This window comes from Chrysemys picta, chromosome 6, assembly GCF_011386835.1.
Source record: "Chrysemys picta bellii isolate R12L10 chromosome 6, ASM1138683v2, whole genome shotgun sequence".
Lineage (NCBI taxonomy): Eukaryota > Metazoa > Chordata > Testudines > Emydidae > Chrysemys > Chrysemys picta.
In genome coordinates, this window is record NC_088796.1 from 88,920,578 (window position 1) to 88,939,502 (window position 18,925).

Below are 18,925 nucleotides of genomic sequence, written 5' to 3' on the forward strand. Positions count from 1 at the left end.
TCATTTGCCATTGTTTTTGTTTGTTTTTCCTGAGTTATTTATTACTTTAAACTTTCATTTTCCATAAATTTCCAAGAAGTTCCAAAAGTTTCTATTATTGCCAGATTTTCTAGTCTACAGCAGAGCCTGAGTCAGGATCTAAACTTCCCTGGGATCTTCATCTCTCACATCTCATCTGCCCTTGGTGATGTAAACTTCTACTTCGAATTGTTAGGCTCCTCATATGGTTACAGAACATAAGGCTGCAATTATGAAGCTACTGTATACCTCTGAGGTAAATGATCAATTTAGGAAGGAAATTAAAAACGACTATGTTCTTAAACATGCTTAAGTTCTTCCAAGTATTACTCCTAACTTGTTTTCTTTGTCACTAGGATTCCTGGATCTGTATACTCTCCTTGTGCATTTTGTCTTCGAAGCTTAGTAATTCAATCAAAGGAAGGAGCCAGACTGTGGATCTCTGAAGGAAGAAAGCAACTCCACAGCAGGTGGGGTTTTTCGCTGGAATGTCTATAAAATCCCCACAAGTGAAAGTAACAACAGGATGCCCAAATTGCCAATGTCAGAGATTTGTTATGGCATTCAGCTTTCTGTCAATACCTATTAGTTAGAGCATAGAACCAAGAGCCATGGAAGTGTTGTGTACACCCTTATTATTATTTTATTATTTGTATGATGGTAGTTCCTATAGGCTGCAACTGAGATTGGGTTTGAGATGCATTTGGCACAGCTCCGGATAGCTGGGGAAAGGTGGCATTAAGGCATCCTGTCCCATTCCCACACACACACCCCAGTCCTGAGGGCTGCTCAACTTTGTGCTGGCTGGCAACAGCACTTAAGGGTTAGTCTGGCAGTCAGGGATTGCCAGGGCAGAGAGACATCCTGGAAACGCCTCTTTTCTAGCAGCCATATCCCTTATGCTAGGGTGCTAAAAGGGGTTGGCATGGGAATTGTTATGGTGGCTATACCACTTAAGGATTATCCTACAGAGGGAAAATCCTTAGGGGGTCAAACAAAAATGGAGGAACAATATAGGGAAGCTTGCACTGCCACTGCCAATGGGGTAGCTATTCCAAGACAGATGATTTCATTCTTCAGATCAGTCAAAGCCCTATCTCCCACAAGCAAAACAAACAGAAATTTATCCAGGTCTGCTGGATTATAATGGTTACCATCATTCCTGATTCCTGCAGTGTTAATGATTCCATAGCCACTTTTTCTGTTTGGCAACCTTTTCCTTGACTCCCTTCTTCAAATAAATCCTCTGTTCTTAACATCTCCATTTCTGCATCGGGTTGACCAAGATTTCTGTGGGAAAGTTCAAAATTTTCTTTTTTTCATTGGCAGAGTTTCACCTTTTTCCCCACCCCACTTTTTGGACATATTTCATTTCCCAAACAGATGTGTCACATTTTTTGAAAACCGCATCTACAAAGATGTAGTCAATCTATTACGCATATTTCTTTCTTTCTTTCTTTCTTTCTTTCTTTCTTTCTTTCCTTCTTTCTAATGTGATTTTCTGTTGATGTTCTGATTGTTTGCAGTACTTGGCACTTTCTGAGTCTTGGTTTATATATTTTAGTTTCAACTTGCAAATATATACTTTAGAGCCCCCAAAATCTACATTTGCCTGCAAAAATGTCATAAATATTCCTGTAATATGTAATTAGTGTATTTGCACACGTCAATGCCCAAGAACAGGTGCATGGACATTTTCAAGGGTGCATTCCTTATATCTAAATTTTAGTACTTACTGGAACCAAACAAATCTGAAGCAGATGGCACTAACTGAAAAGGTATACTTCCTGGAAAAATAGCCACAGATTTAGGTACAAAATGCCTGCATTTCCAGGACATACTGTACATCCTTGCAGCTGTCACTATGAATGTATGATGGGGGCCAAGTGGGTAATAATTCAACTTCTAACTTTGAACCTGCAGATTTTGTGCACCCACAAAAACAGGATTTATCCACACACATTATATAGATACCAGATTTTTGCAGGCTGATCTAGCTATTGGGTTTTCTTGTAGCACCTTACATGGTGATATCCAAACATTATTACCTGTGCCCTTTTTTTTTTTTTTTTTTTTTTGTATTCTCAAAGTCTGGCTTTGTGAGTGCAAATGATTGTGTCTGTCAAATTGCCAGCATAAACTTGGGACCTGTTGTAAAGACTTGATTAAATTTGGAAAGGAAGCATGGTCTAATGGATGGTGCAAAGGACTTGAATCCAAGAGTTGTGTTCTAGTCCTGGCTCTGCTGCTGCCCTGCAACCCTCAACAAACCTTTCAGCTCCCACTTATTGTCTGTCCATTTACATTGCTCTTCAGAGCAGGGACTGTCTCGTACAATTTATTTGCACAGTGCCTGGCACAACAGAGCCCCAGTCTCCATTAGCACCTCACGGTGCTACCATAACAAACACTAGGTGCTCTCCATGAACTTGTGAATGTTCACACCACTATTTATTTTGATCTGTACATATTACTGCCCAAAAGTAAAGTGAGAAGTTGCCAAGCTATGGTAAGATATGTAGGCCCTGCTCTTGCAGTCACTGAAGCATGTGTTTAACTTTACTCATGTGAGTGGTGCTATTGCAGTCACATAAAGGTATGCACACACTGAAGAGTTTGCAGGACCAAGGATGCATTTTGAGAACAATAATTGTATTACTTCATGGCTCACTTCTAGTGTTCAACTTATTTCTGAGCTGCTAAAATAGTGACAGGACTATGGAAGAAATTCATGTGTTTATCATTGAGAGGGAAACCAATTCCATATGTTCCACACATACACCTCATTCTGTGTCTGGCCTTCAGACAGGCAGCATCACATTCTGATGTCAAGGAAACAAGGAAAGAGAAACAGCAATCTGCTTTTGCTTAAACCTACTTAAAAGAGAAAATACATTTAGATGACCTATTCAGATGCTATTTAAGTTCATTCCAAGTGGCCAACTGCAGAGCTCATGTGTGGAAGGAGCTGCCAATTTTCTTTCTTTCTTTCTTTCTTAAGAAGTCTTTTCATAAATCTGTGTTCAGAGTGCACGGATGGCACCTTGCAGTTCTTTCAGGTTTGTCTTTTGGAAATGGTATTGAAAACAGCTGTTTGTCCCTGTGTGAGAAAGATAGCCATGCCTGTCCAGGAGAGGAGAGGTCAACAAGGTAAATCATCATGGAACTGTAACCAGACATGAAGAGTAAATTTACAATATATTAACAAGTGCACATTGAAAAACAAATGGACCCAGTCAAAAGCTTCAATAATTCCATTCAAATACACAGTGACAGGAAGCAGGAATTACTTTGCACAAAATATTTTTATGAGGACTCTCCTATAGCAAATATATCTGCAGAATTAGATGACTGTTGTTTTATTCCCTGCCTCAGTTTCCCCAACATGGTCTCATGTGAGCCAAAATCTCATCAAAGCTATCTATCTTTCTATCTAGTTGACTGGTCTTAAATTAGTGGGGAACTATTGTTTAAAAATATGTTTAATTAGCAGACAAACAAAAATAGACTACCTATTCAAATTTAACAAGAACCTAGTTGCTCTTATGGAAAGCACAATCCACTTTGACCCCAGTTAAACACAATTTTATTGCTCCTGCTTGTGGTAGATGGTATAAACACTTTGCAATGTTCTGAGCTCCCATTCCTCCACTCAGTATTTTACAGGATCAGTCTCTAATGTCTTGGAACAGGTGGCCAGCACTCATACAGGGGAAGATATTTCCCTCCGCTGTAAGACTGAAAGGGGAGGTAGGGTGACCAGACAGCAAGTGTGAAAAATTGGGACAAGGGGTGTGGGATAATAGGAGCCTGTATAAGAAAAAGACCCCAAAATCGGGACTGTCTCTATAAAATTGGGACATCTGGTCACCTTAAGAGTAGCATATCCTCCCACCACCCCTCAAGTAAAGATCAGTTCTGTCATCGATCCACACATTAACACTAATAGGAGTTATATACACACAACACTACTAGGTGTTATTACTCTGCATCAGTCTTAAGGAATTCTTTTCTGTGGAGTCAAATTTTCTACATTTATATGTGGATTTTTTTATACCAGTTGAAGAACAGAGTTTAAAAGGGTATTGCTATATACATAAGTGCAAAAATGGGTTACTAAGTGCACAACATTATTTCCACAAACAAACCTCCTGGTTAATTTGTAACCGTGCATGTAGACTATTGCATGTGACATTCACCCCTGTGCAAAGGGACAGCACACGTGCTATACACCACTCAATTCCCACTTAAGCCCTCAAAATAGGGCATAAGTGGTCCTTATGCATTGCATAGTCCTGCACAGGAGTGGATTTCTCCCTGTGTAACTGAAAAACAAACAATAATTGGCCAAAATATCAGTCAAAGCAAAACACTTCAGTTTATCAAATTCCTTAGCTTGTGGAAAACAGAACATTTTTCTGGATATGGAGAGTCACTCATACTTGTTGTTTGTGCTTTGGAAATGCATCCTTAAAAATTCTGGGTTTAGTCAAACTGCAGTTCTTTAATGTTGTGAATGAGTCTAAATCATTTCAACGTCCACAGACTCACCAATTGATATCACTAGAGTGTATGACAACTTTCAAATGTCCAACAGAATTTGATGAAGAAGAGTATTTTGTGCCAAATAAAACCTCATTCTTTACTTGGGAGGAAAAATGTGAAGTGCATAGCAACCAAGTTCAGGCACTGATTACTGAAATAGTTTTCTACAGCAATAAAATATCAAATATCTCCCTCATGCTGTACCTTCTGGATAAAATTACTGGCGCTCTAAGCCCTCTGAGGAGGACAATCAGGGTGTGTATAGGTGTGGAGCTGATGCATGCAATAGCAAAAACAGCATCCAAAAATCCAACCAACAATATGGAGACAGTGTGACTCTCTGACTGAAACAACTATCTGTGGGGAGTCCATTTGCTATTATAATACTGGAAGGCTACACAATAACAGAGCTGTAGGTGCAAGGCGTCCTGACTCTCAAATTTTATTTAGAAATAGAAGATGCCTGTTGCCAGGATCATCAGAGATTGTTATTCTTCATTAAAGCTGTGAGACCTTGGAAAAACCTGCCTGGCTCATTTTTTAAAAACAAATAAACCCCGCAAGAGCCTAAAGGGAGGATAGAGTTACTTATTGTTACTTTAAAATACATTGGCTGCCATGTCAAAGCAGCAGTGGGTATATTTTAAAGTGACAGGTCTAAAAAATATTGTTCTTGCTCCCACCTCTCCCTGAACTCTACCCATTCCAACAGAAGAATTCTACTCTGGTCCCCAATTAGTGAGCTGAAGTATTTAAAATGCAAACAGGGACCTTCTTTTCTCTCTCATACTCATTAGCTCACTCAAGCCCTCCTTAGCAGAAGGATTTTCTAAAGAGTACATTTAGGAGTGTTAATAATAGTAATTAGGGGTCGAGAAACCACCCTGAAACTTGACCCAAATCTTCACCCAAAACTTGAAATGAGCGAAACCTTTTTTTGAGGTTTGAAAAAGTTCTGAACTTTGTTTCCCTATTAAAAATATTGTTTCATCCTTGCACCACAGGCCCTTACATGGTCATTTGAATGGTAGGGTAAAAAGCACTTCTGTTTAGGAAACTTCTCAAAGCATTCGTTCTGCTTTTCCTTTAGGCATATTGTACATTTGTTTGATATTTCTCAGGCTATCATAGATTGTGGCTCTCAGTCTCCTCTCACACCAGTTTTACAGAAGTGTAACTGCAGTGGGCCATAGTTTGTGCTGTGCTCATGGGGTGCAGCATTGAATTAGCAGCCCAGGAAGGGGAATGCCAGTTGGGGCTGTACCTTCCATATTCGGGGGGGTGCTCTGGGCTCCAGTTTGACCCCAGAATGAGTTAGAGCAGCCCAGTGGCTGCTTTAATTTACAGCAGCTTTGCATGGCCGACTGTGAGCTGCTTTGCAGCCCAGAATAGCCAGAGCACAGTGTGCTCCAGCCACTCCCCTTCCTATGCTGATACACCACCTCAGTTATCCTCAGCCATTCTCCCAGCATTCACCACAATACCATTCTGACCTCTTTATAGCCTCTTTGCACTACAGAAGTGACATAAAGGGGCCATAGTGGGAAACAGAATCTGGCCCATTAGCATCTGTGGAGTTACTTCTGATTCATACAATTGGTGTTAGAAGACAATTAAGTCCTCTATCTTCTGGTGATGGTTTTTCTTTCTTGGTCCTCTAATCACTCTAATCTCTTTTGTATGTAGTTGACTCCAGATACATTCAGTAACTGCAGAAACAGAAGAAGAAATCACTTGGGGCTGTGAGTGTTTTCTACTAGTTACCTAGAGTTTTCAGCATTCAAAGCAGAAGTTCATGTCTGAGAATCCTAGAGCTGTATTTACACCAAAGTAACAAGATCTGAATCTACACACTGTTCTTCTATACATTATTAGTGTTTTATAGACAGAGGGCAAGCACTGGGTTTCATTGTGACCTTGCTCTGCCTAAATAGGTTGTCCTATAAATCTTATTTTATGACTGCACCTTAAAGCTTCTGGCAGATTATTATAAATTCATTATTCTGGCAGAACACTTGAGAACAAAGGGACTCTCTATCTTGTAAAGGACTTCCAAAGTCATTGGCAAACTTTCTCTTGTAGTTTGGATAAAATAAGAACCGTCTTGAGTCTTCATGCACAACTCAAATATAAGCCAAAGCTTTTTTGAGATTCAAATCATCTTGAATAACTTTACATTTGGTTTGCTATCAGAAGCTGATCTGGTTAAAAATCAGAATTTCTGTCCTCCGGGAAATTCTGATAATCTGGCATTTGTTTTTGTCCTGAATTAAGGCAAACAAATTGTTTTTGCTAAATGGAATGTTCAGAAATATTTTGATTATGAAATGGCAAACATCTTGTTTCATCATTTTCCATCAAAATGAAATGTTTTCAACATCCATCTGAGCTGCCTTGGTGTCTCATGGGAGTTGCAGTTTGGGTGCCTCATTCCCCCATTTTCCTCTTTGGGTTGGGATCATTGGCCATTCTACATTTCCTCCCATGATGCACAGCTGTTTTGGGAGTTCCAATGAGGCACTTCTGTAGTTCAACCAAAGCAGAGGTCGGAACATTTTGTATCTCTGTTGCTGCATGGGCATAGAACTTTGATAATTTTAGTCTCTGCTGAGAGAATCAGTGCTTCTCAATGGCACATGAACTATGTACTGTTTTTAAAAAATCCCATCTATGCTCCTAACTGTAATAATACATTTACTTGCAGTATATTACTATCTATACTGTATAGTGGTCCAGAAAGAATGTGGTTGCTGGTAAAGAAGGGAGACAAAGTTGGAACTTGGGCTGTGCAAAAGGCTTTTTATTGTCTGTAATTTTTTTTCTTTAATAAATGTGTCTTTATGAAATAACACAGGAAGCTTGGCTAATACAATTCATGTGCAATATTCAGTAGAGTTGGAAGAAAATTTTCTATAGAAATATTTTTGAAGGAAAATGGTTTTTTGACTAAGAGTTAATTTTAATTTAAAAACATTTTTATCAAAATGTTACCTTTTGGAGGTTTCTTTTTTATGAACCGTGCCTCCTCATCCCCTCGTCCCCTCCCCCACAAAAAAAACTTGAGGAAATTTTTAAAAAATGGTTTTATCAAAACATTTTCCAGGAAAAACATAATTTCATAAACAGCTCTAAAACTCAGGCAAAGCGGAATATTAGTGTTTAGTTGAAAAAAACACTGAGCAATTCTTCTCCAATCAAATACTTTTTACATATTCAATACAGACATTGCTTGCTCCAGTGTCAAGTATTAGTGCTCTGATTCAATAAATTCTTGGGACTGTACAAAACTGGTATTACATCTCTAGTTGGGAGGGAAGTAATTTTTTTTATACAGGGCTGATTAGGTTGATTCTTCTGAATGATGCCATTACAAAAATGGCACTTGAAATGTGATATAATTTACATAATAGAAGACATGAGTTTTAAGGGTGAGTAGCCTGGAATCAACTGAGTTTAGTTTAAGTTTTATATTTAGTTCCAACCTTAAATGAATCATTTCTTGCCTCATTATATTACTTACACTAAAACCAATAGGTATTTAGCAAGGACACATACCAGCAGAAGTCATGAAAATATTCTTTCTGAACAGAAAGCTTTGTGGCAGAGATAGCAAATTTCCCTGAGATCTTGAAGAGCTGAGTGAACCTTCAACAGTTTGGAACAGCATAAAGGGAAATGGAGAATGGGCACCTAATATTTCACATCAGTGCTAGACACTGTCAGTTTTTTAAAACATTTTGTACACAGAGGGCCTGATTGTGCTCTGACTCACATGACTTTTTCCTGATGTAACTCCATTGACTTCAGTATTACCAGCTTTCATGATTTTATTGCTAGTGTCACAATATTTGTTGTTTCTCTTAAAGACTCAGCTCCTGGAGGTCAAGTGATTATGTGAGAATCTCAGCTTTCACTACAAAAACAAAAGCAAAAACAAAAGTAAATTTCTAGCCCTTTTGGTTTCAGAGAAAAATTTAAGATTATGAACCCTAAAGGCTCAAAAACCAGAAGGCAAATCAGAAGATAAACAGTCTCATGATTGTATGTTATCAACTGTTTGGCGTGCCAATTGTCTGTGTTTTACAGCACCTAGCATGATGGGGTCCTGATCCGTGACTGGGGCTCCTAAGAATGATGGTAATACAAATAATACAAAATACCAATCATGTTCAGAGGCCTCATTCATGATTTCTGAACACTTCTATGTGACTCCTGTAGAGTCTGAAAAACAGCAGAATAAGACTTACATTTGATAAAGTGTTGAAAATCCTGCAATTTGTCTGATCTCTCTAAAGATCTGATTTGCTTTTGAGCAGTGAAGGGCTTTTACCCCAGTGACTGAGTGTGAACCATCTGGATGCCAGGGGAATGAATTATAATCATATAACGCATAGCCCTACATTTTCACTTCTTCTAAGGAGGACGTTCATCATCTCCCACTCTCCCTTCCAATGACCCACAGTGCCTGGCCCAAACTTAATTAATTTCTCTCAGGATGTGTGTTTCTCTTTGTAGGACTGTATACTGGGGTGATAGGGGAAAGGAAATGCTAACCACACAAACATGAGGCCAGGGCAATTTTGAACATTTTGAATATGTTAGGGCTAGCAGTCTCCTCATTAAACTCTGATTAGCAGGTGGACTTGATCCAGGCTAATGCAATGCTGAATGAGATTTTTTTTTTTTTACTGCCAATTTATCAGAGGTAGGCAATTAAGAGCTCACACACCTCCAGGTCTGGTAGTGTTTTTGAAGCAGAGATCTCATACCCGTCCAGCAAGACCTATTGTCCTTAGAACAATATCCCCTACTAATCTCACTTCTGGCAATTTACTTTTTCTTTGCAAGCAGATTGAGAAACAAAAAAGCTTGAAAGAGCATGGGGGAGGGATACCCTATGAGTATTTAATCCCATCCCCTAAGTGGGAGTTTTCTCATTCCATTCAGTTTTTCTTTTAATGAGCCCTGGATAAATAAACTTTTACTGCATCACTACTTTAATTCAGGAGATCCAATTATGCATCCAGTGGAGAGCAAGGGCAATCTGTTTTTCAAAGCAAACACAATGCTGCAACACAAGCGCCTTGTAATTATTGCTTCACTATAAATATACAAACCCAAAGGTGAGATTTGCTTTGGTTGATTGTTTAAATGTAATTATTACCTTTCTTTCACTTTCAGCTTGCAAGAAGGCTTCCCAAAGGCAGTGCTTGGTGTTATTCTTCATAAGCCCTAGGATCCGAAAGGTTGAACGGGAAACCAATCCTATGGCCTCTGATTCACTGAATGAGTTCCCTCGCACAGTCAGGGCTGGCCAAAGATTTTAGCTCAAGAGCCAAAAAGTATGAGAGGCACCTGCTGAGGGCCACTTCCTAATCAGACGAGAGAAAGAAAGAGATGAAGATGAAAAGAACAAGCAGGAGACAGATGGAGATACAAAAATAAAAAGCAGGAAAATGAGAAGCAGAAGTGGAATGACAAAGGAGCTCAGCAAAAGCTTCCCCCTCCACCAGATCTTTGTGAATTGCTAGTGGTATTTGTATTTGTGTCATGCTGACTAGGGGACACAAGCATAAAGACCCATCCTGCCCCAGAGAGCTTGCTGACTAAATCTACAATGTAACATGTTATTAAAAAAAAAACAACTAAAAAAATCCCTCCTGTGTTTTAGGGACCATGGACAGATTCACTGTTGCCTCTGCTCCTTTGTGCTGGCTCTGACAGCACACAGGGGCCATAAGGCAGGTGTAAGGGCAGCCCAAAGGCCAGCTCTGGGTTTCCTCCTCTGAAGCCACTGATACAGAGGATGGGGTGGGCCAGAGGAGAGAGAGGAGGCACGTTGGGGGCAATAGAAAGTATGGCTGTAGCTGTGATTCTCTACTGGTGATTCCCTACTGCTGCAAGCCCTCTACAGACCATGGCAGCAGGGAGACTAAGGGCAGCCATTAAGGATGTCCAACCCAGCACCAGGTGCTGAACTTTACCCTGTTATCCCTTTAATAAAGGGAGGCACAAAGCTCACTGCAGAAGTGCATTGATCCCAAGAGATTGTGTTGCTCCTCCCATCATTAACTCCCTTTTCTTTCCCTCATTCAATCATTCTTTTTTACTCATTTCCCTCCCTCTTGTTCCTTTTCTTCCTGTTCTTTCTCCTTCTTGCTGTCATCTGCTGCTATGTTCTTCACCTTTACAGACATTAACTCTCACCACACTGCTTAGAGACAGCTCAGGACATTTTAATATCCCCATTTCACAGGTAGAGAAAAAGAGGTAGAGAGATTGTGTGTTGCCCAAGGCCATACAGCAAATCAACAGTAGAACCAGTGCATAGCACTCAGAACCTTCCAACCCTATGCTCAGACCTCTAGGGCTCTCTGTATATACATATCTTATATACAAATACTATACAAGCACTCTCTGTGTCCCTGTTCTCATTCTCTAAACACAAGAGCATACTCCTACACATATACACACATGTACAATAAACATGTGTTATATCTAAATAGAATACTTCCCCCACAATCCTCTTGGTGTTGGGCATCTGTGCAGCCATGTAGTGGGGCAGTAACCCCATTCCTGCCCTGAAGGGCTTAAAACAGCCCTGGGAGAGGGCTGTGGTAGGGGAAAACCTGGGCTGATTGGGGAAGTAGCTGCAGGTGGGCCATGCCCCAATCAGGCTGCAGCTGCCACTTATAGGAGGGCAGTGGACCTGGAGCAGTCAGTCTCTCTCTGCTTTCAGAGGGAGAGGGGCCTGGCTGCTGGGAAGCTCAGGGTATCTAGAGTGAGGCAGGGTTGGGGAGCTCCAGGCTGGCAACTCCCCAGGCTGCAGGGCCTTGTCCAAGGCCCCATAGAGGTACTGAGTTGCAGAGAAAGGCAGCAGGTCCAAAACCCCCTTGCCTGTGATAAGTGGCTTATACTGCAGTCTGCCCCAGGGAGTGGGGACTAGTTGGTGACTGGCAGTAGCCTACGACTGAGGTGAGGTGGGAATAGGGGGGTGGGGTTCCCTGGGGAGGGAAGACCCTGAGACTGAAGGGGTATATGGCCAGGGGGCAGCACCCCCAAATAATAGGGCACTGGAGTCCAGGGAGGGACACGGGGGGGCCAAACGGCAGTGGGACACTGGCCTGCAGATGGCGCTCCAAGGCTGGCAGAGCTAATTCCTGGAAGAGACCAGCAGGGGTGAGTCCCGCATCGCTACAAGCCAGTACTACAGTTCTATCTATCTAGGGTACTTCTCTGGCCCCTCTTGCTATAATACGTGTGCATCTCTCAATACCCCATGAGGTAGGGAAATACTATTATCCCCATTTTAATGATTGGGGACTGAGGGACAGAACAATTAAGTGCTTTGACTGGGATTAAAGGAAGACCTTGGCAAAGCAGTGAATTGAACCTAAAGGTTCTGAGTCCCAGGTGAGTGCCCGCCCCATGGGACCATCCTTCCTTTCAGTTCATGGGACGTAATAGTATGTTGGTCTATATATACCAGGGTTAGGCCTCCAAATCCCCTGGCTACCCCTCATCCCACACTAAACTCCCATTCCACTCAGCACAGGTGAGAGGCTATTCAAAGGAAGACAAGATAATGTGCAAACAGTAGGTACAGAGTCCCTTGGCACAACTTTTCTCTAGCTTACCCCTATACAGTGAAATCATAGTGACCCTGCTGCCTTAGGGCCTTCTCTGCCTGAGGGGAGGGGTAGTGTTGTAAACAGCACAAAGGAGGAGTCAGACACCTGAAAAGGCATTTTCCCCTCATCAATCTCATCTATTTTCCATGAGCTCTGACTGTCCTGCACTATCAGCCACATAATGAAAGAGCATGAAGAAACCACTTGTGGCTCCTCCCATAGGCTTAATGTTACCAGCACAGTACAGTGCAACAACAGCATATGGGAAGGGAGCACAGAATGGGCAGGCATGTGTGCTGCCTCTAGCATGTGGGTACAAGATAGTCCTGGCACTCCCCTATGCACAGTGAGGCAGACTTTCTGCCCTACTCTGTGGCTGGCCACATCTCCCTAGTTGGCCACGTTCATCTGGTATGGGGAGGTGTCCCCCGCAGGCATAGACCTGGCTTAGCCGGCTTCTGCCCTACTCTACCCACAATCTCTGATGCGGGGTGTGTGTCAAGGGCAGGGAGGAGGAGAGACCAGAGAGCGGTATGCTCCAGCTATCTTCAGCTGGCAGAAGGGTCCTTGAGGATCTGAAGGATGCTCCAGCCTGCACCATGCTCAGGAGCTGGGTTGAGAATCAAGGAACTATAACCAACTCACTCACATACAGCACACACGCACTTCAAGCATAAACTCAGCAAAGCTAGGGTGACCAGACGTCCCGATAAAATCGAGACCGTCCCAATTTTGAGTTGTTTTTTCCGCGTCCCGACCGATCCCTGGTCGGGATGCAATTTTTGTCCCGATATTTTGCGCCGCTGGGATTACTCAGCTTTTTTTTTTTTGCCCCCCTCCCCTTCCCCTCCCTCCCAGTGTCCTGATATTTTCTTCATCTCATCTGGTCACCCTAAGCAAAGCAGACAATCTGCCCAATATTTCTGCAAGGCTAGCGTGGCTGTCAGTGTTAGCTGCTCCAAAGTAGGCCAGGAGGGGGCAGGGCCCACCCTCTACACATGGCTAGCACAACTAGAAGGCTTCTTTGGTTCTGTTATCTGTCTCTTTGCACAGCAGAGTCAGCATTCAGAATTATTGGGCATTGCCGACCATCACAAAGTCTACTGTCTCTGCAGCATGCCCTCACTCCTTAGATGCAATACTATAGCTCTTGCACCTGCTTTTCCCCTCATTTACACCTGTGTAAATCAGGAGTTACACGGGTGCAAAATTGATGTGCACAGCACCATAGGTAGAGTTTTCTCTTGTGCACTCTTTCCTCCTTATCTGTAGAGCTGACACTGAGCAAGGCAGCAGCTTCTCCTCATCTGAAATCCATTTTCCTTGTTTTTAACCATATGTGATAAATTCTTTCTTAAGCTACATGTCTCAGAACAAAGCTTGCATACAGTATATAGCTATAACTAAGAGAACAGCCCCAGCCTTCTTTGCTGATTCTTGAATGGTGGTCTTGGTGAGTTCAGTATCCTTATATCAGTAAGACTCAAGGTGCTCTAGACTAGAGAGTTCTCAAATGATCAAGAAATTTCCACTGAAGTTCTTCAGAGAACTCATGAATCTTGGCAAATTCAGAGTGTTGTGGAAGCTTTAATGTAAGACTCCCTTAGGCTAAAGAGCAACAGTTCCAGATTGCCACACAGTCGTAATGTGCAGCCATCTCAGAGGGATCTACTGCATTTTTAAGGCAATCCTTGATATAAAACTACACTGCCCTGTTATGAGTTCTCCTTTAGAACCCCACCCAGACCATAACATGGAAAGCCTTTAGCTCTCGAACACAGCCTGAGAGAAAGGAGCAGAACTATCTGTATTTGGCACACGCTACTTTCCTAACCGGCTTTAAAGCCCACCCAAATGATCCTAGTGTACAGCCCATTGACCATCCAAGTTTCCTTTGTAAATCAGAAGTAAACTTCACAGCCTCTTTGCCATGTAAAAAACAGCTCCTGGCTTGCATTGCATGGGTTGTTTCTTTAAGAAAAAGATCTTTAAACTTTTGCCGAGTTCAGATTTTAATCAAATGTAATGTGGCAATCTAAGAACTAACAGATGAGAGCTGTTTCTCATGTTTTTCCCTCCTAAAAAGAGTTCACAAACATCAGATATGGGTTTGGCAAGGAAGAGTGTGTGTCTCGTGGATAGAGCAGAGTACTGGCTATACTCATAGCTTCAGGTCTCCTAGAAACTTGTTGTGACTTGCTCTTTAAAATAAATGCATATAAAAAGGAAACTAACAGCAAAATTCTTTTCTTGTTTCTGCCCATTTAGGGAAAGCAAAGTATTAAAACTGAGCCCATTGGACAGAAAATTTCACCATTAGTGTGGGTTTTTTTAAACTTTCTCCATCCCTTTTGGTAATATCTGCCATCCTCACTTGCACAGCAATTTTCCTAGCCAAGTTAAGAACATAAGAACAGCCATACTGGATCAGACCAAAGGTCCATCTTGCACAATATCCTGTTTTCCAACAGTGGCCAATGCCAGGGCCACAAGAGGGAATGAACAGAACAGGTAATCAGAAAGTGATCCATCCCCTGTCACCCATTCCCAGCTTCTGGCAAACAGAGGCTAGGGACACCATCCCTGACTATCCTGGCTAATAGCCACTGATGGATCTATCCTCCATGAATGTATCTAGTTCTCTTTTAAACCCTGTGATAGTCCAGCACCCTACCAAACCCATATGCTGGTTTTGAGTTATTTTAACAAGCAAAGAAACAAAAAAGCATCTGAAGAATGTTTCACCTGGCAACAGATGAGTTAAATGGAAATGAGTTAATATAGCATTCTAAAGTTACTTCCCTCCTTCAGAACTACTATCCAGATCCTTTAGGGCTTACCCAAGTGAAGGCTGGATCACCACACAAACAGGAAGTACAGCTGGTTCCCCAGCTCCAGTCCTGCAGTTATGCAAGAAAATTTGACCAGAAACTCCAGCTTCACTAACCGTGCTGCTGGGACGAGTAACATGTATGTGTGGTGGTATGGCATGTACTGTGTGCAATTTCTCTTCAGGTCTCATGGGATCTAATTAGAAATGAAGGAAGTCCAGAGTGACGGATCAGCCAGCTAACTGAAGGGATAGGTTTTACCTTGTGAGCCATGGCATAACAAATGATTTGCACAGATAGGGTCAAATTATCCATGAATTCTTTGGGGAAAATACTTTGAGTAAAAATAGGCTCATTTTTGAGTGGAAATATTAAAATTTCACAAGTGTTGAAAATTCTGTTGTTAGGGCTGCCTATCTTGTTTATTAATCTATAGATGGTATTTGTACTGCACCCAATAGCATAGAATCTGGATTCAAATCCTTTATATTCCTTTGTAAAGAAAGCAACATAAGGGTCCTTTAGAAAAAAGAATGCAGTTTAACTTTTTGTAGGGTTCTATTGTTATTTGAAACTGATCTTCACTAATGACTCGTTGGTTTGGAAGCTTGGCATCATCTGCCATAAACGTAGGGCAGAGTGGAGGGGAAGACAGTCAGTGGGAGTAGCCTGCTGAAGCTGACACTCCAAAGGGCAGCATGAGGAAAACCAGAACAAATGGCTGGAAACTGGTTTTCTTTCTACCAGTTAGCATGGGATGCCTGCCATTCTGTCTGGTAACCATAAATCAACCTTCCACCATAAAAAGAGGCAGCTGAGAAAGCTGTAATCAAAAGCAAAACACAAGAAAAAGTTTCAACAAGTGGAGAAAAATATTTTTAAACTAGCTGAGTTTACGCAGAGAATTCTTTGGGCGCTATTCATAAAAATGTTATGCTCCATTAATGCGGCGTTTCATGAAGTGCACTCATATACAATGAGTGATGACGACTATAGTTTCCCACTCAACAAAGCCCTCCTATCACAAGGCAGGAGCTACACTGCTGTTACACCTGAAGGGAGGGCACTGACTTAGCCATCTATTCATTACTGGATGATTGCACAAAAGTAGTCATGGGACACAGTAACTGGTTCTCCTCTGAAATAAAATGCAGCACACACGATGCATTGTTACAAAGTGTTGCTATTAAAATGTGTAATGTTTAATATCGTCATCAACACAAGCACAATTCACTTGACCCAATTTGCATAACTGTGATTCAAATTGACCTTCTAAATGTAGGAGTAGCAAGTGCGTTAGAGGACTCCAATCCAGGGCTGTCAATTTGGTACCCTTCATGAGCACTAAATTCACACACAAACTTGAGGGACCAATTATGGCTACACTAGCATACATGCTTAGGGTGCAGGGAGTGTTCACTGAGAGCTATTTTCCTCTAGCATTCCCATATGAGAGGCAACCGTAATTTGGATGCTTCTGCTCTAGGAATACACAGGGGGGAAACCAGCCTACACTACCACAGCCAAAGGAGTATGTCTGGGTTGGGGAGGGCATATGTACACTGACCAATGTAGTGTACTCTTCACCTGTAGCATGGTGGTGGTGTTCTGACACATCTAGTGGCAGAGAGAGAGAGAGATTAATGAATCTGCTCTACAGTTCATTTCCCAGCTTATCTGCAAATTCAGTGTGTGACTTTGGGTAAATCACTTAATCTACCCTGTGCTTCAGTTCCCTGTCTGTAAAATGGGGATAATCCTTCCCTATCTCGCATGGGTGTTCTGAGGATAAAATCCATTAATGATTGTTATGTGCTCAGAGACTGTGATGAAGGCCATAAAAGTACCTACATAAATGCCAAAACACTAAGTAAATGCCATAACATTGCAGGTATTCTGCAGAACAGGACTTTACTGCCAATTGATTTCAGTGCATGTTTGCATGAATAAGGCTGGAATAAAAACTGAGTAAGGAGTTTAGGAGTTTCATCTCAGTGGGTGAACGTCATCCCTGTGCAGAGGTCCAGCAACAGGTCTCCTAGGTACCACTTAAGTTCTAATTAAGATCCTCAACGACATCAGTGATGCCTCAGACTTAGTTATACTTCTTTAAATAAAAAAATTGTGTCCAACTTTCCTTCAAGCACCTTTGTTCTTTCTCGCATGATACCTCTTATGCACAGGAGGAGCTCCTCATAAAAATCAAAAAGCCACCATTTTGTCCTTCAGATCTCTTGCTGAAACTCATCTCTACCATGCACAACATTTGACAATGGCTAGGCAGTGGGTGCATTGTGCCTGCCCTTTATCGTACCAAACACGAGTGTTTCACTGATACCTCTGGGGGTGGGGGTGGGGATGGGAAACAGGCCATTTTTATTTTGGGGGACTAGCTATGGATTTATATGCCTAACCGTAGAACATTTTTGCCTAAATAACTGGCCGAAGATCACAACAAAAATGATACACAAATTCTGCTGTCAGTTACAGAAACCGTGGTGGAATTATTCTGGATTTATGCTGGTTTAAAACAGTGCACAATTTGATTCACTATATTCTCACAATATGCCTGGCTCTGCTTCTGTGTTGTCTGTGACAAATCTGTCAGAACCCTGGCTAAGGCAAGATATGTACTGCCTATGTGTGCACACTACATTTCTAGTAGATAAATTTAAACTTTGTTGATCCTCTTTTTTTTAGGAAATATTTAAATTATTATAAAAAGCTTTTTTTCATCCCAGGTGGTTAGATTGTCTGTGAGTTTTGAGAGAAATGCAGCTAATAGTGATAAAATATGTCACTTTGAGCCCCATCTTATATTATATGGGGCTCAAAGTGTGTGTTTCTGTTATTAAAATATGCATACAAATTTCTACAACCTTTAAAGCCATTTGGCTGTTTGTGTGTACGTGCACGTTGACAGCACTGAGATATCTGTCAGTAACTTTGCTGTAGACAAGGACCAGATCCACCTCCAGAGCAGTTTTTGACAGTTTCCAGGCTTCACTATTGAAACACAAGTTGTTGCTGAATGTGGGAAAGACTAAAGCTATGCAGTTTGGCTCAAAGCCCAGGACTGAAAGATTTGGGTCCACTTTACCAGCTAAAAACAGGTAACATGGTTACTTTTAAAACTTTAAGGGCCAGAATCTCAGCTGGGGAAAATAGGTTTAGCTCCATTGAAGTCAATGGAACTGCACTCATTTCTACCAGCTGAGGATCTGATGCGTATATCTTCCAGGAACTAGTTGGACTATAATTCTCTAAAAATGAGTCAAACATATGAGTACCCACCATCAAAGAGAAGAATAGGCATTTTCCACTGCCAGTCTTCTGTTAACCTGCTCATATTACCGTACAGGACAGGACGTGATTTTCCCAATATGTGAGAATTTTTTACATTTTTGAAGTTTTTTCCATCCTTGAACCAGGACAAAAAATCTCAAATTACTCAAATCTCAAACATTTCTTGGGAACCAAAAATCTTAATTTTTTTCAGTTCAGGTCAATCAAAATATTTTGTTTCACTAATTTTTAATAATTTTGTTTTGATTTTTACATTTTTTTCTTTTTAAACTTTTTTTCCAGTGTATATGTAGTAAAATTTTGAAACCAGAAGTCATTTTGGTTCAAAAAAACCAGGACTTTCCAATTTGACAATGTTGAAATGGGACTTTTTTGATAATCTCAGACCTCTTTTTAACTAAACTTTTGTTGAGCTTGGTGTTCTGTTGATGTACTGTTGGTGTACTGTTCCATGATGGTTGATGGTTAAGATGAATCAGCATTTTTAGTGAAAAAATTGTTTCAATGACAATTCCCAATCACCTTTACTGTAGTTGTCTGGACACTTGGGGCCTGGACACTCATTATCCTGGATACTGTTGACCCACATGAGAA

General features: G+C 41.3%; 1 protein-coding gene across 5 annotated transcripts in view; it reads right to left on the reverse strand.

Moving 5' to 3' along the window:
* Positions 1-2,742: 2,742 nt before the first annotated feature.
* LOC101953356 (iron-sulfur cluster assembly 1 homolog, mitochondrial) overlaps positions 2,743-18,925 on the reverse strand; it is a 120,349-nt gene continuing 104,166 nt past the window's right edge. For 3 of the 5 annotated variants that reach the window (XR_010602314.1, XR_010602313.1, XR_010602316.1), the window contains 3 exons: positions 9,728-9,935; positions 8,336-8,476; positions 2,743-6,272 (listed from right to left, as the gene is read on the reverse strand). Coding sequence is in view for 1 of the 5 variants with exons in the window: in XM_065599423.1 (XP_065455495.1) it covers positions 8,454-8,476 (23 nt within the window). In the remaining 4 variants the exon portion in view is untranslated. Of the gene's footprint in view, positions 6,273-7,342; positions 8,477-9,727; positions 9,936-18,925 lie in introns of those variants that run through there. The other 2 variants (XR_010602315.1, XM_065599423.1) reach the window with 2 other exon arrangements.